At 39.4% G+C, this 21,652-nt stretch overlaps 1 protein-coding gene across 2 annotated transcripts in view; it reads left to right on the top strand.

Annotated features, from left to right (window-relative positions):
* CDCA2 (cell division cycle associated 2) overlaps positions 1-21,240 on the top strand; it is a 51,713-nt gene extending 30,473 nt beyond the window's left edge. Inside the window, exons 13-15 of one of the 2 annotated variants that reach the window (XM_011962595.1) lie at positions 1,529-1,666; positions 16,707-16,878; positions 19,846-21,240. In XM_011962595.1, coding sequence (XP_011817985.1) covers positions 1,529-1,666; positions 16,707-16,878; positions 19,846-21,074 — 1,539 coding nt within the window. In that variant the 3' untranslated portion in view covers positions 21,075-21,240. Of the gene's footprint in view, positions 1-1,528; positions 1,667-16,706; positions 16,898-19,845 lie in introns of both variants that reach the window. The other variant, XM_011962596.1, reaches the window with a different exon arrangement.
* Positions 21,241-21,652: the final 412 nt, after the last annotated feature.

Genomic DNA, 21,652 nt, shown 5'->3' with positions numbered 1-21,652 from the left:
GTGAGCCGAGATCGCGCCACTGCACTCCAGCCTGGGCGACAGAGCTAGACTCCGTCTCCAATGCACTCCAGCCTGGGCGACAGAGCTAGACTCCGTCTCCAAAAAAAAAAGAACTAATACTTTGACCGGGCGCAGTGGCTCACGCCTGTAATCCCAAGACTTTGGGAGGCCGAGGCAGGCGAATCATGAGGTCAGGAGATCAAGACCATTCTGGCTAACATGGTAAAACCGCGTCTCTACTAAAAATACAAAAAAAAATTAGCTGTACGTGGTGGCGGGTGCCTGTAGTCCCAGCTACTAGGGAGGCTGAGGCAGGAGGAGAAAGGCATGAACCCCGGAGGTGGAGCTTGCCGTGAGCCGAGATCGTGCCACTGCTCTCCAGCCTGGGCAACAGAGCAAGACTCCGTCTCAAAAAAAAAAAAACTAATACTTTATCCTACCTAGCATGTAACCTATAAGGTGATAATGTGTTTCTGATTTGATTTTAATAATATTAGAAGAAAAATCTAAAAGGCTGGTTTGGGCCGGGCACGGTGGCTCAAGCCTGTAATCCCAGCACTTTGGTCGAGACGGGCAGATCACGAGGTCAGGAGATAAAGACCATCCTGGCTAACACAGTGAAACCCCGTCTCTACTAAAAAGTACAAAAAAATTAGCCGCGCGAGGTGGCGGGAGCCTGTAGTCCCAGCTACTCCGGACGGAGGCTGAGGCAGGAAAATAGCGGGAACCCGGGAGGCGGAGCTTGCAGTGAGCCAAGATCTGGCCACTGTACTCCAGCCTGGGCGACAGAGCGAGACTCCGTCTCAAAAAAAAGCTGCTTTCAGAGCTGTGTTAACATGGAAGTTAACAAAATTTGTTTGGGATCTGTATGATTTTATGAATTTCATTGAGGTGAAAGTGGAGAGGATCAGCATGTAATTAACAGAACCAGGAAATGATATAAGTATAACCTTTTTAAAATTGTGCTTCAATCTGTTTGAGTTTTAACACTTGGTTTCACCTGTGAGTTATATATAAGCATAACTCCCATTGAATGCATGTTTTTTGCTATTTTGTTAAATTAGATAAAATTTGGATTTTTGTTTATAACATTATAAAGTATAAACATATACTTTCCTGGGGTGTTTAGCTTATATGGTTGGATGTTAAACCCAGGATTCAAACCTAGATAATCTAAAAATTCATGATTTTGTCCCCATAACCCAGCAGTTAGGTGCTAAATTGTAGGTTCTTAATGAGTAGTTGATGAATGAATAAATTAACGAATTCTTAAGCTGTTTTTTTCTTTCTTCCCCAATATAATTGGGTGATGTAATATACGCTTCTGGGTCTGCATTTGATGATTCAGAGATTGGTAATTACCATTTCCACCAATTTTCATCAAAATGCTTTTAATAGGATCTGTGAATTAAGAAATGGGATCTAAAGTGGTAGAAGCATCCTGGGAAGCACAACAAGATTGAGAGCTGCACATTATCATGTAATTGCTTGTGCTTTATGGTATCCTTACTTTACACTTTCTTTTTAGCAATTGGTCAGTTTTGTAGAAGAAAATGTTTGCAACTTATTGAATACAGAAGTTCAGCCTTGTAAAGAAAAGAAAAGTAATAGGAGGAAGTCTCAAGAAACAAAGTGTACAAAGAGAACACTTCCTAAGAAGAATCAGGTAAGCATGTGTTTAAAGATATAATAAAAAGTAGAAGTGGTGTGTTTCCTTATTGTATGATTAGGAAAATACAGAAACAAATTTTTTTCCAGTCAACGTTGGACAAAGATTATTAATGCAATCTTATCGTGGAGTAGAATGGGGTTGGGAGGTTATATACTTAACTTTGAATTACCTAAGGAACACTTTTGCATCTTCTTCATCTTCTTGTGTTGCGTACATCCCGCACAGTAAATTAATAGGCGCTCAAACCTGAAATTGATTCTCTTCTTTGAATGTACCCCAACATATCACCCTTTTGGGAATCCTGATTTTTTTAGACAGGGATGAGTGTGCCACTTGCTACTTGTTAGATTCTCTTCTTCAGGCCGGGCGCGGTGGCTCAAGCCTGTAATCCCAGCACTTTGGGAGGCCGAGACGGGCGGATCACGAGGTCAGGAGATCGAGACCATCCTGGCTAACACGGTGAAACCCCGTCTCTACTAAAAAATACAAAAAAACTAGCTGGGCGAGGTGGCGGCACCTGTAGTCCCAGCTACTCGGGAGGCTGAGGCAGGAGAATGGCGTAAACTCGGGAGGCGGAGCTTGCAGTGAGCTGAGATCCGGCCACAGCACTCCAGCCTGGGTGACAGAACGAGACTCTGTCTCAAAAAAAAAAAAAAAAAAAAGATTCTCTTCTTCCAGTTGCTGAATCAAAGTTTTCCCTAAATTTAAGGAAAAATTTGGAAACTAGCTCTCAGTCTTTCCTAACACTTCTCGTCATCTCAGATATGCTTACAGTCCAATGTGATTAGCCAATTTAACACCTTAATCCAGTTCCTTTTCCTTCTCCAGCCCAGTGATCTGGACTCCACACTCTGAAGCCACCTACTCACTACTCACTGCCATTCTTACAACTTGTTACTGCCTAACACCTTCGCATGTACTTCCTGTCCATCCAGCCTACTCACTCCCTTACTCTGAAATTCTTTCTGCACTATTAAGCTTTTAGACACACCTTAAGTTCACGTTTCCCTCTTCATCCTGAACTGAGTGAAGTGTTTCCAGCTCTTGTCAGGAATCTCAATTCCGGATCCTTTTCCTTCCACCTCATCCATCCAGCAAAATTTCCAGTCTGACTGAGTTATCCTTTCTCCCATCTGACATAGCCTCTAGAGACACTCACACAGGAGTCGGGGGTAGTGCTACTACACATTCACTGACATTTGGCCTTCTTCACCACTTTGCTGCTTCACTTTATTTTTAATACTAAAGCCAGTGCATACTTTTTAGGCCTGTTCCTATTGGACATCTTAGCATTTGACATGATGGAACACTCCTGTACAGTCTCTAAGGTTTGTTTTCTGTCCCCCATTGTTAAATGTTTGTATTTTCCAGAATTCTCTTCTTTGCCCTTGTAAATTGTTTGTTTTCTGGGTAATTTCATAAACATAGTTAATGACCATATATGAAGACTAAAACTTCCTGATCTATAAATCTGTGTTCAATTACATACTAGACATCTGCCTTTAACCATGCTATGTCAAAATCAACATTTCTAAAACTAAACTTATCAATCTACACACCCACCCAAAACATTCCGTAAACTTCCTTCCCCCTCCATGAAATAAAAATGGCTGCTTTTCTTGGTTGAATGACACAGATATCCTTAAGTCATTAAATCCAGAAGGAACTGAGTGTTTTCCTGCTTTAGTTCACTTTTTTAGGTCACACATTCTTGATAAAATGATGAAAGATTATCTTACTGAAAAAATGCCATTAATTCAAAAATATACATACAACTTATTATATTAGAAATTGATTTTGTTTGTGTGTGTGTATATATATATGTACATTTTAAAGCACTCTTACAAAGAATATGCACCTATTCATATAAAATTACAGCCAGAAAGTACAAAAAGGATTGAGCATTAAGTCACTGCAATCCCTCCCAGGAGTTTGCTGAATTAATACCATTTATGTAATAAAAGGAATACACTTAGAATAGCAGTGAGAGGAGGAAAGGGATGAGGAGGGGTACTGAGAAACCGACAACAGCTTTCAATGAATTTCTAGAAGACCAAGCAGATGGGAGCATGTTGACAGATAAAAAAAGGTGGAAAGATTGACAGCTCAGAATGTGCTAGGAGGGAACTAGAGAGGAGCCGGGAGCCGGCCTGTTCATGGGAATCCCAAGAGACCCTGGCCCAGAATTGGCAGGTACGATGGATGGTGAGTGTGAGAGGTGGTACTGAAAAACAGAGAGATGAATTGAAGTCCTATATTTGGGACAGTTTGCACCAGTTGGCATGCCAGCCCCCTCCCACCCTGATGCTCAGAACAGATGTTGTCATCTAGATTAAAGCCCTCATTCTGGCATTTGGAAAGTCCCACAGTCTTGACAGCCAGCTCCTGCCCTGATGCAAATCCTGACAGTTGACACTCCAGCATTCTGCCCCACCCTGCCCCACACAGAGTTCCTAGGTGGGATTTTCATGCAGGAAATAGACTGAGCTAGAAAGCAAGTAAACCTATACCAACTTACCCAATCTTAAATAAGAAACAGACAATTGAATAGAACAAATAGCCTGAAAGAGAAAAGACGAATGTTAATAAGGTTAAAAACTGACCTCAGAGAAATAGATTATTCAAGGAATAGAAGGAAATTTTATATACATAAATATGTACTCCAATTTAAGAAAATATCATCTGCATGAAAGTAAGGAGATACTATGAAAAAGGAATTGCACAAACATAAAATTTAGTAGTTTTAAAAGAATTAAAGTTAAGGAAAGTCGCCCAGAAGGTAGAGCAAAAGAAAGACTGGAAACAAGAGAATCTAGGAGACATCTATAGGACTGTTAGGAAGAAGAAGGATAAAAGAGAATGAGAGAAGTTATCCAAATAAAAGAAGAATATTTCCCAAAAATAGAATGGAAGAAATTATCCAAATAAAAGAAGACGATTTCCTAGAACTGAAGAAGGGAGTCTTCAGGTTAAAAGCACCCACTGAATGCCTGGTACAATGAAGAAGGGCCAGGGGGTAGGCCTGTAACTGTGAAACTGAACAATAAGGATAAGGAGGAAAGTGGACTTTTCCTACAGAGACATAAGAACCAGAGTGGTATCAAGGCTAACAATAGCCTGAAAGCCGCAAAATCTCACAAGAGTTCATTTAAAGCTTAGAAGAAAACTTAATTTTAACTGAGTATTCTACACCAAGCCAAAGTCTCAATTAAGTGTGAAGGAAAAAATAAAAGACATTTGAGTGTTTCTTTTTTTCTTTTCTTTTTATTTTGAGAGAAGGTTTCACTCTCACCCAGGCTGGACTGCAGTGCTGCAGTCACTGCTCACTGCTCACTGCATGCTTGACCTCCCAGGCTCAAGTGATCCTCCCACCTCAGCCTCATGAGTAGCTGGGACTACAGGTGCACACCACCACGCTTGGCTAGTTTTGTTTTGTTTTATTTTGTTTTTGAGATGAAGTCTCACTCTGTTGCCCCAGGCTGGAGTGTGGTGGCATGATCTTGGCTCACCACAACCTCCACCTCCTGGGTTCAAGCGATTCTCCTGCCTCAGCCTCCCAATTAGCTGGGACTACAGGTGCACGCCGCCATGCCTGGCTAATTTTTGTATTTTTAGTAGAGACGAGGTTTCACTATGTTGGCCAGGCTGGTCTCGAGCCCCTGACCTCGTGATCTGCCCTCCTCAGCCTCCCAGAGTGCTAGGATTACAGGCTTGAGCCACCATGCCTGGCTGGCTAATTTTGTTTTAGTTTCTTGTAGCGCGGTGGGGGGTGTGCGGGTTGGCCTCACCTTGTTGCCCAGGCTGGTCTCACACTCTTCCTGGGCTCAATCACTTCTCTCACCCCAGCACTCCAAAGTGCTGGGATTACAGGCTTGAGCCAGCATGCCCAGCCATAAAGTTAATTTTCTTTGGATGCTACTGGAGGAGAAACTCTAGCAAAATGAGGAACTAAGCTTAAGAATTCAGGACACGATGGATCTAACAATACAAGAGCGTGATCAAAGGGAAATTGCTGGTTATAGCTGTTCAGCCAGCCCAGAAGAGCAACCAGTCCAAATTTGAGCAGGGAGAAGGTGCTGGAGGCAAAAAACAGAAAAGACCTGTGATTAAAAGAATGAAAGTTACGTCACATACCAAAAAAAAAAAGGTAATTATATACCATTTCAAATAAAAGTCTATGTAAAAGTTTTAGAGTAAATATGAAGTAAACATTACTATGATTTCAAGCAATAATGCAGAATAAGGAAAAGTAGATTTTATGGTTCTAGGAATCATCTCCCTCAAGGTTCCCAGAGGAGAAGAAAGGAATATGAACACTGTACTTGGCAGAGCCATGAAAAATGTTTGCACAGTCATCATAATGTAGATGCTATTTGTTTTCAACTAAAGACGAAGCTTTTTGTTGTGCAGGACGATGTAAGTGTTAACAATCCAATAATAACAGGAAGATGTAGTTAATAGCAGAAGGTGAAAAGTGAGTTAAAAAGGTAGAAACAAGGGGGCTAATGGTGTTGCTGGCAAGAGTGCAGACTCTGGACCAGACCCCTGGGTTTAAATCCTGTGTTCATTTCTCCCTCTAGTGCAATGCTGGGTAAAAGTCTGGACTCCTGTTTTGTTTGTTTGTAAAACAGTGGTGGAAATGGATGTTAGAAGTTTGTGAATCTTAATGAATTCATGCATGCGCAACTCTTAGAAAAGCGCCTGACCGTAGTAAGCTTTGTGGCCATTAATTATCATCATTAGGATGAGACATTCAAGATGTATATTTTAAATTTTAAAGAAAAGAAATAGAAATGTAAAAGTTTACCAACAGAAGAACCAAAATTAACATAGAAAAGAGGCAGGTTTGGTTTTAAGTGAGCAGTTTTTTTCATCTTTCATAGCAAGGCATTGACAGATAACTAAAATTAGATTAAACGCCACTTCTCAACCAGAAGTAGCGTTAGAATCCTCAAGAGTAAATTCCTTTATAAACCAGAAATAGAGAAAGTTCCCAAAGTGTGACTCAAAAACCAGAAACAGTGAGGGCAAAGGATTGGTGAATTTGATGTCTTTTGAACCATACATCATAGAGTATACATAAGGAAAAAAATCCCCATAAGAAAATTTAAAAGACAAAGGACAAACTTGGGAAAAGTATTTACAACTCATATCAGACACCAAGGATTAATGTCACTAATATTTAAAGAACTTCTAAGTTACTTAGAAAGGAACAGTCTTCAAAAGATAACAAAACATTTACAAAACTGAAATGAAAATGACCTTCAACATAGGAAGGAAATGTTCAGACTTCTCATCGTAAGAGAACTGCATCTCTAACGTGCATTGAGATGCGTTTCTCACCTTTTAGATTACCAAAAATCTGAAAGTTGACAGCACGCTCACGTGGTGAGGCTATGGGGCAAAAACGCACACTCATACATTTTCTATTAAAGCAGACCTCTGTGGAGGAGTATTTGGTAGTATCTGGCCAAATTAAATATTTATCGTTTGACCCAATAGGCCTATTTCTAGAAGTCTATCTCAAAGATCCACTGATCAAAATACAAAAATATATGTTTAATTATTGCAGCATTCTTTGTAAAGCAAAAGACTAAAAGCAAACCATATGCTCATCGATATGAGACTTGCTGAAAAAGCTGTAGTGTTTCCATAAAATGAGTATTAGGCAGCTGTAGAAAGCTGTGAAGAGAACTTCCATACACTTCTGTGTAGTGATGCCAAAGGGACACAGATGGCCCTTTATATGCTGTGGTCCAGCATCCGTGGTTGGTTGAATCAAAAACATTCAGGGCTAGGCGAGGTGGCTCACACCTGTAATCTCAACACTTTGGGAGGCTGAGATTGGAGGACTGCTTGAGGCCAGTAGTGCGAGACCAGCCTGGTCAACATCGTACAACCCCATCTGTATTTTTTTAATATATTATTTTTTAAAAAAGAAAATAGAAAAATCCAATAACAATACAATTTAAAAAATACAAATTTTAAAATACAGCATATTAACTATGTAGTATTTATATTGTATTCGGTGTTAAGTCATCTAGAGATGCTTTAAAGCATATTTATGCTGTATTTTTACAGTATAATGCTGTGAAAGGAAGTTTGCATAGGCTCTATGCAAATACTGTGCCATTTTATGTCAGGGACTTGAGTATCTGCAGATTTTTGATATCCACAGGAGGTCCTAGAACCAATTCCCGTACAGATACTGCAGGATGACTGTGTTTACTGTTAAAATGAAAAAAGCATGTTATAAAATAATATATGTGATCAACTACCGGTTATGGACTGAATTGTGTCCCCTCCCAAATTTATATATTGAAGTCCTAACTCCCAGGATCTCAGAATGTGACTGTATTTGGAGATTTGGTCTTTAAAATAGTTATTAAGGTAAAATGAGATCCACAGCGTGGGTCCTAATCCACTCTGACTGGTGTTCTTGTAAGAAGAGGAAATTCGAACCCACAAAGGGACACCAGGGACGTGTGTGCATAGAAAATGACCTTGTAAGGACACAGCCACAGGGTGGCCATCTGAAGGCCAAGGAGAGAGGCTCCAAGAGACACTAGCCCTGCCAACACCCTGATCTTAACACTGCCAGCCTCCAGATCTGGGAGAAAATTAATTTCTGTTGTTTGAAATACATCGTCTGTGACATTTTATTATAGTAGCCTTACAAACTAATACATTACCCTTCGTCTAAGACAGTAGAGACCATTAAAAAATAATAATGGTATATGTATATACACACACACATAGTTTTGGTTTTTAAGTTGAAGAATAAGCCAAAGAAAAATTAAAAACTGGCTATAGGGAGAAGGGAGGAGACAGGAGAGAATGTGAATGCAAGCTAGACTTCATTAAGTGTGTACTGTTTTTTAGTTTTGATTGTGGGACCATTTAAATGTTTTGCCTGACTATGAAACAAAATTAAAGCCAGGAGAAAGAGAGCAATCTCTAAAAAGCGAAAGCAAAATTTGACAAAGTAATCTTACTACGTCAAATTGGTGGCTTAACCTCATTAAGAATTTTTTCAAACCTAGAAATTTGAATATAAGGGGGATAAGGTTGTTTTTTTTTTTTTTGAGATAGAGTCTCCCTCTGTCACTCAGGCTCGAGTGCAGTGATGTGATCTCGGCTCAGTGCAAGCTCCACCTCCCAGCTTCATGCCATTCTCCTGCCTCTGCCTCCCAAGTAGCTGGGACTACAGGTGCCTGCCGCCATGCCCAACTAATATATATATATATATATTTTTTGTATTTTTTAGTAGAGACTAGGTTTTACCATGTTAGCCAGGATGATCTTGATCTCCTGACCTCGTGATCCGCCCGCCTCAGCCTCCCAAAGTGCTGGGATTACAGGCGTGAGCCACCGCACCTGGCCCTATAAGGGGAATAAATCTTAAGGACAAAAATAACTGCAAAGAAATTATAAACAGTATGAAACACTCAATAGAAGCACTCAATTTAGAATAAAGCAAATAAGCAATTTTTCCTGTCATTAAGAATCATTCACTAAGAGACAAAAGATAAATTTTTAAATCCAAGAAATTTAAAACTTTGTAAGACTAAATTTGAACTGGAAATAAGAGTAGAAACTCATTTTATTTTCCATTTAAAGGGATTGTCCAGCTCTATCCATTGATAAAGCTTTAAATTCATGAGCATCCCTGGTGCATAGATTGTCATTAGACATACCAGTTAAAAGGGATTAGCATCCGTTGGTGAAATGGCTGCTGTCAGATTTACAACAACAAATTTAAAAAGTGAGCCTGGCTGGGTCTGTACCAGAGTACAAGGAAGGATGCTAAATAAAACTACTGGTGTTGTGTTAACGGACACAAAACCATCTTCAAGGGGCTTCCACTGACCAAATATGACCATCAGCATTGCAAAGCGTTGAAGTAGTACAATCATGAAATAACGTATAAGTTTATTACTTTTTTTAAGTAATGGATACTTTAGAAGCTTGCTAGGATACCCACTCATTTTTCTGATAACAGGAAAATAAAATTTGAGCTCTATATCAGGTAAACAAATAGTTGATGAGGGAAAAGTTGTTTATAGAAGAATTCCAGCTAATAAAAAAAGAAATGCTCAACAAAGCTGCTAAAACATTTGATAAAAGGTTGATGTGACATCATAGTAACAATCAACAGAGGAAAGAAACACCGTATAGAATGGGAGAAGATATTACAACTACATATCATACATCTGATAAGGGATTTATAGCCAAAATATGTAAGAAGCTCAAATAGCTCAATAACAAGAACACATCAATTGAAAAATGGGCAAAGGTCCAGAATAGACATTTCTCAAAAGACATGCAAATGGCTAACATCACTAATCAGGGAAATGCAAATTAAAACCACAGGAAATGCAAATGAAAATCACTAGCTATTATCAAACAGATGAAAGATTACAAGCATTGGAGAGGATATGGAGAAGAGGGAACCCTTTGTTCACTGTTGGTAAGAATGTAAATTGCTACAGCCTGTTTTGATTGACAAAGTCAACTAAAAATATAGAACTGAATCTCTAAACAAAATGTTTTATTTGGGAAAATGTAATTGCAGTTTGGGGCATATACACAGACTGAGGTGGTCTTTGATATGTCCTAAGAACAAAGAAAGTTGGGGTTTGAGTAGAAAGAGAAATGTTACATATTATTTAGAAAGAAAACTCACTGGCCCTATGCAAAGTTTTGGGGAGCTGGCAAACTCTGATTGGTGAGTGATGGTGGTAGTTAAATTTAGTCTTACAATCTCAAGTGCTTTTTTTCCCCTGGTCTCTGGATTCCAGTTGTTTATGACCCTGTAACTCCAAATAATCCATTTTCACAAGACATTATGGGAAACAGTATGGGGGTTCCTCAAAAAGTTAAAAATAGAACTACCATATGATCCAACAAATCCCACTTCTGGGTATGTATCCAAAGGAAATGAAATCAGTTTATCAAAGAACGATAACCAAGTTACGGATTCAGGCTAAGTATCCATCAACAGATGAATGAATAAAGAAAAAATATGTGTGTACACACACAACAAAATGCTGTTCAGCCTTAAAGAAATCCTGTCATTTTGACAGCATAGAAAGACATTATGTTAGGTAAAATAGCCCAGGCACAGAGAGACAAGAAGATCTCACATGTGGAATCTTTAAACAAACAAACAAAAAACTTACAGAAGCTAAGAATAGAATGGTGGTTGTCAGCGGGGCTAGTGGGTTGAGTGGTGGCGGATGAGGAGATGTTGGTTCAAGGGTACAAAGTTTCAGTGAGACAGGATGAGTAAGGTCTGGAGATCTATTATACAGCATGGTTTGTGACTAGGAAATAATGATGTATATGTAAAAATTGCTAAGAGATGACATTGTAAGTGTTCTTACCATAAAATAATTATGTGAAGTGGTGGAGATGTTAGTTTAATTTAATCATGTCCCAATGTATACATATGTCAAAACATCTCCACCATATTATAGGCAAGTTTTAATTTGTTGGTTATACAATTGTATTCAAATTTGTCCATCAAAACTGAATCTAATCAAGCTTCTAGATCTAATTGCCAATTTATAGGACATGGAGGAACATAGACACACTGACCGTAGTGAGCCAAATCTAGGACTTGGCTAATTCTATAGGAAAGATGCCTCAATTTACTCACCAAATAAATGTCGAGGGAAGTAAAAGAAGGAGCCATAGTATAAAAGAGACTAAAAGACATTAATCAGATGGTACGTGTGGAGATCTTATTGGGATCCTGATTAGAACAATTGTTTTAGGAAAAAAAAATAAAAAAATTATGGGCCAAGGGAGAAATTTGAACTTTGAGGAGATACTGGGGAAAATTGCCATCATGGTTTTTGTGTTTTGTTGAATTACATTTTGTTTTGTTTTGTTTTGTTTTGACAGAGTCACTCTGTCGCCCAGGCTGGAGTGCAGTGGCATGATCTTGGCTCACTGCAACCTCCTCTTCCCAGGTTCAAGTGATTCTCCTGCCTCAGCCTCCCAAGTAGTTGGTACTACAGGTGTGCACCGCCATGCTCAGCTAATTTTTGTATTTTTAGTAAAGATGGGGTTTCATCATGTTGGCCTAGCGGGTCTCAAACCCTGACCTCAGGTGATCTGCTCCCCACAGGCCTTCCAAAGTGCTGGGATTACAGACATGAGCCTCTGTCCTCTGCATACATTTTAAATTTTGCAATCATTGTGTATACACACTGTTCTAAGAAGTAAGGCAGAGAGATCCCAAGTGTCCTTTACCTAGCTAGTTTCCCCCAATTGTGACATCTTGCAAAACCATAGTTCAGTGTCACAGCCAAGATACTGATACAGCCAAGATCCAGAGAGTGCTCCCATGGCCCTTTGTAGCTACATCCACTTCCTACCCATAACCCCGCCTCATCTCCTGGCAACCACTAATCTTTCTCCATTCCTGCAGTTTTGTCATTTCCAAAAGGTTACCCTAATGGAGTCATGTACTGTGTAATTCTGGGACTGGCTTTTTCACTCAGCGTAATTCTCTGGAGATTTGTCCAGGTTGTTATGTGTATCAGTAGTTCTTTTTATTGTTGAACCGTATTTGCAGTTGTCTCTAAAAGAAAAAGAACCTTTAACTCTTCAAGACACTGTAGGATTTTCCGATGAAATGATGTGTAACGTCTGGGATTTGCTTTGAACTAATCTGGGGTTAGGGAAATAAAAGTGAATCATGATTTCTATATGCTAGTAATTGTTGAAGTTAGCTGATGGGTACATAGGGTTCAGTAAACTATTCTCTGTACTTTTTGGGTGTTTGAAATTTTCCATTAGACAAAGTTAAAAATATAGCAGTATGAGCCCTTTATTAGAAAGAGGGAGTTAACTGTAAGAGCTAAAACTGGACCCAGCAGATAAGTAAGCACCAGGGGCAGGCAAGTGTGTGCTTGATCACCGTAAGCTTTCCTATATGGTGTGATTTGTTGCCATGTCCATGAATTTTTTTTTTTTTTTTTTTTTGAGACAGAGTTTCTCTGTCACCCATGTGGAGTGCAGTGGCTCAATCTCAGCTCGCTGCAGCCTCCACCTCCCAGGCTCAAGTGATTCTCCTGCCTCAAGCTTCACTAGTAGCTGGGAGTGCAGGGCCCACCACCACACCCAGCTAATTTTTGTATTTTTGGTAAAGATGAGATTTCATCATGTTGCCCAGGCTGGTCTTGAATTCCTGAGCTCAAGCAGTCCATCCACCTCGGCCTCCCAAAGTGTTGGGATTAAGGGCATGAGCCACCGGGCTGGCCTGAATTATTTTTAAACAATTTTAAAGCTATTCTCTGAAAATAATTTAAAGAAGTCTTAATTATGCAAAGAAGACAAAAGATAAACATTTACTTCTGCTTCCTGACCTCCTTCGCTGTGTGAGAAGAGGAATCAGTGATTTTGGAGTAAATAGAATTGCTTTAGGGACAGTCCCTTCAGTTGTTCTTTGGCTTTTCTAAGCCATAATCCACCGTAACCATTTCTTGATCAAATGGCTTTCCCCGGGGGGTTCCAACCATATATAACTTCTTCTTTGTTACACTATCAGCAAGGCTTTTGTACTGTGGTAAATTCAGATTTTGGTCAGTTTCTGGCCTTTGCTGATGAAATCTTCTCATGACTATGATCAGCTCTGCCAGACATGTTTTCAGGACAGACAGACCTGAGGTGCTTTAATTGTGGTTTTTTGGGGGAGGGAGATGGTGGTAATATACTTTTGTTGGCCCATAACCATGAAAAAACAGAAATATAGTCTTTCAATCACATTGAGCAAATTTTATGTAAGCTTAACTGTACTTCTTTGACCATTCATTCATTCATTCATTCATTCATTCATATTTGTGGAGTAGCCACTGTGTGCTTGGCACTGTTGTAGATCCAGGGACATGATTTCCAAAATCATGAGAAGAAGGGATCTTTTTTTTTTTTAACCCATATATCAGAAGCTAATCTGGTGTTATTATCTGGTGGCATTGCCCACAGTGTGTTAACTGACCACACTGGGTCTATGCCCTATAGTAATATTAATAGCATAATTTAATATTAAAAAATAAAAGTATATGAGGTAATCAATATGTTCATTAGCTTGACTTAATCACTCCACAATGCATACATATATTGAAACATGGTGTTGTATGCCATACATATATTCAATTTTTGTCAATTAAAATTTTTTTTTTCTGTTTTTTAAAAAGAGTCACTGTGTTGCCCAGGCTGGACTGCAATGGTGCGATCATAACTCAGCTGCAGCCTCAACCTCCTGTGTTCAAGCAGTCCTCCTGCGTTAGCTTCCTGAGGAGCTAGGACTACATGGGTGTGCCACCACACCTGGCTTAAAAAAAAAAGAAAAATGTGTTGATATTTTTCCTCATATACACTCTCAAGTAATGGAAAAGAATTTGAAAGAACAAGATAGCTTTTACAATGGGTCAGGCCCTACATTAACCAGCTATATCACATGTCAGCTCATTTAATACTCACCTCAGCTTTATGTGGGGTGTGCTGTTGTGACTCCTGTTTTGCAGAGGAGGAGAATGAGGTACAGAAAGCTGACTTGCCCAGGGTTATAAAGCAGTTAAGTAACAGAGTCAGGACTTTAACCCAAAAAGTGTCTGCCACCAGAGGCCAATTTTTTTTTTATTTTTTTTTTCCAACTTATCTGTGAGCCTCAAGTTAAGATTTTTCTCTTCTCTTGGCTTTCAGGTTCATTGACCAAGCCAGCATTTCCCCAACTGTTCCACGGAATGTCAACAGATGTTCCATGAAAAAAATATTTACTGGAAAAATATTTAACCCAGCACTTTCCTAATGTGTATAGAGATTATTTATACTGTGGACTTCTCAGAGAATTTCATGTTAAATGTACACTGTAAATCACCAGGAGGAACATTCATCTTGTACAGTTCTAAAATTATTTTTCTGTGGAATGTTTTGTTTTCACAGGATATCTATAGATTTCTCAAGGAGCACATAGTTTTGTGCCATTTCTGTACTCTTGAATCTCACCATTAGTTTCACCTAAATATTCTGTGCTGTCACCCAAATGACCTTTCTTAAATTTAAGATCAAACATTGACACTCCCGAAGTCACCATGCAGTGAGCCCTCATTGCTTTCATTCAAGTCACTGTGACAAGGGCTCTGCTCCTGCCACTCCTGCATGGATCCAGGGGCCATGTCTTGCTGCATGCAGCCCTGCACCTGTGCTGTGCTGTCTCACTTTGAGTTCAGGCACGTGGCATTCCCTTCTTTGAAAAGCCTTTCTGCATCGCCCCCATAATAGGCCAAAACAGCCTTTGCTTGTTTGAGATTTGACTTAGACATTACATTTTCTGTGGAGCCGATCTTGAACACCTCCTGCAGGCTGGGTACCCATCTTCTCGGTTCACACAGCCTGTCATGGTGCGATGGTGCGTGTGCATGGTAACTCCTTTCCTTTACACCAGCAGCTCCTTGAAGAACACATCCTCTTTGCTTCTAGATCCCACAGCTGGCAAGTTATTACCTAGCACACAGCAATCTCAATACATGTGTGAATGAATTCCACTTTCTGGATGTATTTTTTTTTTTTTTTTTTTGAGATGAAGTTTTGCTCTGTCGCCAGGCTGGAGTGCAGTGGCGCAATCTCGGGTCACTGTAACCTCTACCTGCCAGGTTCAAGCGATTCTTCTGCCTCCGCCTCCTGAGTAGCTGGGACTACAGATGTGCACCACCATGCCCAGTTAATTTTTGTATTTTTAGTAGAGATGGTTTTCACCATGTTGGCCAGGATGGTCTAGATCTCCTGACCTCGTGATCTGCCCACCTCGGCCTCCCAAAGTGCTAGGATTACAAGCGTGAGCCACCACACCTGGCCTGTGTTGTTAATATGTTTTGTGTTGTCCCTAAATTCTGCTTCTCTTCAACATTATCACATTGAATATGTCTCATTCCTTTTGCCCGTAACAGACTGTCTTTCTAGTATTTCAGCATTTCCCCGAAGTCTTCCATATGAAACTTTTTTCAAAACATAAAACATTATTTCTTAGTTACTGATGGCACTGAGAATTGAATGTAATACTCCATTCTGGATATATTAAGCAACTTCTAATTTTTATGGAAACCTACATTTTCCATCAATTAATGTCAGACCTTTGTCTTCCATCTTCTGCTTGTGCTTGTTAAAATCCATTTTGTTTTGACCGAATCTTGATTAAGTCATCTGTTGTTTGAATCTGCAGATGCAGCTAGCTTTGTGTTTTCTTCATATTTTACATACACACCTACTGTTTTTTCATCCAGACCTAGGAACACAAAGCGTCTCCCATAGCTTACAGTATGTAACTCACACTTGGTTAATCCTGAGTCATCATAACTATGTGCTTCTTACAAATATCTCATGACATCACATCCATGTAGTTGGTTCTAAAGCATCTCATATATTTTTTCATTTATCCAGCCCTTGTTTTGGCAAGTGCCTTGTGGAAATGTAGAAAGCTACCGTACAATTTATAAACTGAATCCTGCTTTGTAGTTTATTTGACTTTGTGGAAGTTACCTGACTTCCTACCCTCGATTTAGATGCTTACAATTGTAAATGAAATATAAAAGTGATCTCTTCAATAAAGCACTGTATAAACAGTAATTAGAGATATTATAGAAGTTGAAGGTCAGGCTGGGTGTTATGGCTCACACTTATAATCCCAGCACTTTGGGAGGCCAAGGCAGGAGTATCGCTTGAGCTCAGGAATTTGAGGCAAGCCTGGGCAACATGGTGAGACCCCATCTCTACCAAAAATACAAAATAAAAAGCCGGTCGTGGTGGTGTGCACCTGTGGTCCCAGCTACTTGGGAGGCTGATGGGAGGATTGATTGAGCAGGGGGGCAGAAGTTGCAGTGAGCCGAGATTGTGCCACTACACTCCAGCCTGGATGACAGAGTGAGACCTTGTCTCAAAAATAATAATAATAATAATGACTAAAGCGTCAAAATTTTACATGGTGCTACATCTTTTTCAATTGCAATATTTTAATGCATTTTCTCAGGTTTTAAAAAGTTGCAGAAAGAAGAAAAGAAAGGGAAAGAAAAGTGTTCAGAAATCTTTATATGGGGAAAGAGACATTGCTTCTAAGAAGCCCCTCCTCAGTCCTATTCCCGAGCTGCCTGAAGTCTCTGAGATGACACCTTCAGTTCCAAGCATCCGAAGACTGGGTTCAGGTATCCTCACCTTTTCCTGGTAGTTATATTTTATCTTTTCTCGTCACCTTCTTCGTTGCTATTTTACTTTTTTCACTTTTTTCCCATTCACTATGTAAAGAGTAAGTAAATTTAAAAAGCAACGTTTCCTCACATTACCATGAGCATTTCAAGTGGAGGAAAGAGTCACTTGTAACTTGCAGGTGGCTTAGACCCTTTTCAGAATCTGATGGAAACTGAATCCTTTCCCCAGGAAAACCGAGACACAAGATTTTGCTTATAATATCAGTAATAATTTCTGTGCATCCTATTTCCTTTTGCTTTTTAAAGCATTTTGTGAAAATAAATTCCATTTGGTGGTGTAGTCCATCGTTGAAAGTGAACGAGAGCTGGATGCAGTGAACAAGGGCTGGGGCACCTGCCTGTGATCCCAACCATTTGGGAGCCTAAGGCGGAAGGATTGCCTGAGCTCAGGAGTTTGAGGCCAGCCTGGGCAGCCTAGCAAGACCCTGTCTTTAAAAAAAAAGGAACAAAAAATGCGAACGAGGTTATGGTTCAGTAATATGTATACCTTATATGAGTTAAGGGCAACGATGTTTTGTTAAGAGTTGTCACTACTTAGCGTTTTCTAAAAATAGCGCATATAAATTGAGCTTGATTACCTTGAAAGTTATTTTATTATCAAGTCAGTTGATATATGGAGTAGATAAAAAATGGAATTGTTTCTGGTTTCTAATGCCCAAATTTTAAATGGACTGGATCTTGATGAAAATAATAAGGATTTTTTTTTTTTTTTTAATTTTTAGTAGAGATCGGGTGTCCCTGTGTTGCCCAGGCTGGTCTCGAACTCCTGGGCTCAAGCAGTCTTCTTGCCTCAGCCTCCCAAAGTACTGAGATTACAGACATGAGCCACGCTGTCTTGCCTGAAAAATAATGTGTGTCCACTTGGTGTATTGATTTGTATAGAATCATTTTTTAAACGGCTACCTTTGTCAATCATCAGATATTTGTAGCCCTCCTATTTGCAGAATACCATACAAGATTGATAATAGACTTGAGGATGAATGAGGTACATGCCACCATAGACTCTTGGCTTCTGCGTCCTGCTTAACATTAGGGTAACACAGGAGTTTAAATAAACAGCCACCCCTCTGTCGCACATGTCCTGGCACACACTCTTCTCCTGCCATGCTTTCTCACAGGCTGTGTTGCGACAGAGCATCCACCACTCTACCTCTTTTTAATCTGACCTAATGTTGCTTATCTTCCAAGATTTTGCTGTACTGTCTGTTTTTCCAGGAATACTCTGCGACATACTTCCGTCACCTGGTTTTATGATGATCTATTTTCTGTGTTCTCCTGTTCCCTAAAACTTCAGTCTCCTTGAGAGTGGAAACTAAGTCTTATTTTCATTACATCTCTGGTTCTAACAGGAGTTTTTCAAAAGATTTTAAAACAGTGATTGTAGTAAAATGTTCCATCTTGCATCCTATTAGAGAATTTATTTTTAAAAATACCTAAAGCATTTTTTATCTGTAACCAGTGGTATCACCTGTTACATGGATTTAAAGCAATTCAGCTCCTTCCTTCCTTTATCTCTTTCTCCTTTCCTGTCTCCCTGTATCTCCTTTACCTTCTCTAGTATGTTGGATTTTATGCAAAATACATATCTTTGTGTTAGTTAGTTTGTTTGTTTGTTTTTTGAGATGGTGTCTCACTCTGTCGCCCAGGCTGGAGTACAGTGGCTCAGTGTTGGCTCACTGCAACCTCCACCTCCTGGGTTCCAGCAATTCTCCTGCCTCAGTCTCCCAGGTAACTGGGACTACAAGCACGTGCCACCACGCCTGGCTAATTTTGTATTTTTAGTAGAGACAGGGTTTCACAATGTTGGCCAAGCTGATCTCAAACTCCTGACCTCAGGTAATCTGCCTGCCTCGGCCTCCCAAAGTGCTGGGATTACAGGTGTGAATCACTGTGCCCGGCCATAAATATCAATTTTTAAAGCTGTCTAAAGAACCCAACTAACATTGGTTGGCATTGAGTGGACACTGATCTGTTTAATCTCTAGCTTTAAGTGACATAATTTTAAGTACCTTAGTCATGGATATATTTTTAAATGGAAACATTGATTTTTTAGACTTGTGGCTCACCTTATGTTTTATAAATCTTTTAGTTTTTATTTTGTTTAAAACACTTTATTCATTTGACTGGCCACTGAAAAACATCATCTGAGGTAACAAAGATTGCATCTAATTGTTCTAAGATTTAGAACTCATAAAGCCTGAACTCATGTGGGCTGTGTTACTTACCAATTTGATGATGGTTTTTCCACCTCTGATGTGCCAGAAACACATGAAAGGCTGCCCATGTGTATCTTCCTGGAGGATATTTAGTCAAAGGCTGAGGAATTAAGGGTCGATTTTTATAATATTGAAACAAACATGGTTCTGCTTGAGAGTACAGTGCACTTTATAGTAATTTTTAACCAAGGGCATGAGACCTGAGTGTCTTCAGGCATGCTGTTTTAGCTCGTAAGTCCTCAGATACCCCCAGAATTCCAAATTTTCCCTCCCCTGTTTCGGAGGATACCTTGGTAGAAAGTTTCAGAAGCATAATGTTGCCCATTTGCAGTCATTCATTTTCAGGGAAATGAGAAATGTCGCTGCCTCATGCTAATGGACCCTGTAGCATGGGAAGGGTGTTAGAATGCAGGAAGCAGTTTCAGATGCCGTTCTCACTTTCATGGTTTTAGTTTTATATGCTTTATTAATTCATGCGTTGAATACCTATTTTCTTAACCTGTGGATCATGGGAGAACTAAGAGAGGAGGAGGAGGATGACAGATGGGCAAGTACACTGTAACATTTGTGGGTCTTGTGAATGCTTAAAACACAAAAACAAAACAGGGCACCTGATTATGTAATAAATGTAAAGTTCATTCCCATTGTTACTTTTTAATTCGATTGAAACCTGTTTACATGCCCATAGGTTATTTCAACTCAAATGGCAAACTGGAAGAAGTGAAGGCTCCTAAAAATCCAGTGAAAAGAAAGTATCTTTTGCCTCATGACCCAGATTTGCATATGCATCAAGGCTTTGATAAATATGATGTGTCTGAATTTTGCTCTTATATGAAAAGTTCCTCCTTGGTTGTCTATGCTACTTCTGATGAAGATCCAAATACAAATATAATGAACATTAATGAAAATAAAAATATCCCAAAAGCAAAAAATAAGTCAGAAGGTGAAAATGAACCAGAAGCTGGAGCCGACAGTCCTGCTTCTTGTCCTTCTGTATCTGAAGAACGTGTGGCATCAGAGAGTCCCAAACCTGCTCTGACCCTGCAGCAGGGTCAAGAATTTGCTGCTGGTGGTCAAAATGCAGAAAACCTCTGTCAAATCTTGAAAATTTCACCAGATCTAAACATAAAGTGTGAAAGAAAGGATGACTTCTTAGTAGCTGCAGAAGGAAAACTGCAATGCAATCGTTTAATGCCTAACTCACAAAAAGACTGTCATTGCTTAGGAGATGTCTTAATTGAAAATATGAAAGAATCTAAAAGCCAAAGTGAAGATTTGGGAAGAAAACCCATGGAAAGTAGCAGTGTTAAGAGTTGCAGAGACAGGAAAGATAGAAGACGCTCCATGTATTATTCTGATGGTCAAAGTTTACATTTGGAAAAAAAGGGAAATCACACACCCTCCTCCAATGTGGGCAGCTCTGTAGAAATTAGTTTAGAAAATTCTGAACTGTTTAAAGATTTGTCTGATGCCATTGAGCAAACCTTTCGGAGGAGAAATAGTGAAACCAAAGTGCGACGTAGCACAAGGCTACAGAAGGATTTGGAAAACGAAGGGCTTGTATGGATTTCACTTCCACTTCCTTCCACTTCCCAAAAAGCCAAAAGAAGAACAATATGTACATTTGACAGCAGTGGATTTGAAAGTATGTCTCCCAGAAAAGAAACTGTGTCCTCCAGACAAAAACCACAGATGGCACCTCCCGTCTCAGATCAAGAAAACAGCCAGGGCCCTGCTGCTGGTTCTTCTGATGAACCTGGTAAGAGGAGGAAGAGCTTTTGTATATCTACACTTGCAAATACTAAAGCCACTTCCCAGTTCAAAGGCTACCGGAGAAGATCCTCTCTTAATGGGAAGGGAGAGAGCTCTCTGAATGCCTTGGAAAGGATTGAGCATAATGGAGAAAGAAAGCAGTAATTGACATTTCCTGCAGAGTCTGTGACAAGATGGAAAGTAACCATCTATGCTGAAATGATCTGTCTAGTTCCCATCCTCTGTTCAACCTCGGTGTTTCAAAAGTTGCTAATAAATAAACTCATTTGAGTTGAACCTACTTTTATGTAGAAATAAATAAGTTTCTTCACCATTCAGATAGAAAACATTCTGTTAAATATATTCTTCTTTCCTCAGAGAGTAAATGCTTTATTACTGTTTTGCTAAAGGGGTTATTTTTAGGCCCAACAAGACATCTCTCAATTTTTAGACTTTTTTTAGTATATGTATATTTAAGTACATATTTACCACTGAAGTTTTAGACTCTGTTGTTAGAAGCATCTTTTAGAATTGGCTAATTTTATCTGGATAAGAGGTTTGTTTTTTGTTTTTGTTTTTGATTTTCCCCCACAAAAGACAAATCGATAGAATTAATGGAACTTTATTAAAATTGAAGGAAATATAAACTTTAAGACTTAAAGTGGGTGAGATATGTATTTTTCTTTAAATAGCAAAAAAAAAACCAAAAAACTTGACTGTGAATTTTAACTGACAAAAGTTGA

Source organism: Colobus angolensis, unplaced genomic scaffold (assembly GCF_000951035.1).
Source record: "Colobus angolensis palliatus isolate OR3802 unplaced genomic scaffold, Cang.pa_1.0 Scaffold6, whole genome shotgun sequence".
In the NCBI taxonomy this organism is placed as follows: Eukaryota; Metazoa; Chordata; class Mammalia; order Primates; family Cercopithecidae; genus Colobus; species Colobus angolensis.
Note: the sequence above shows the minus strand (reverse complement) of the source record. Positions and strands in the feature narration are given on the sequence as shown.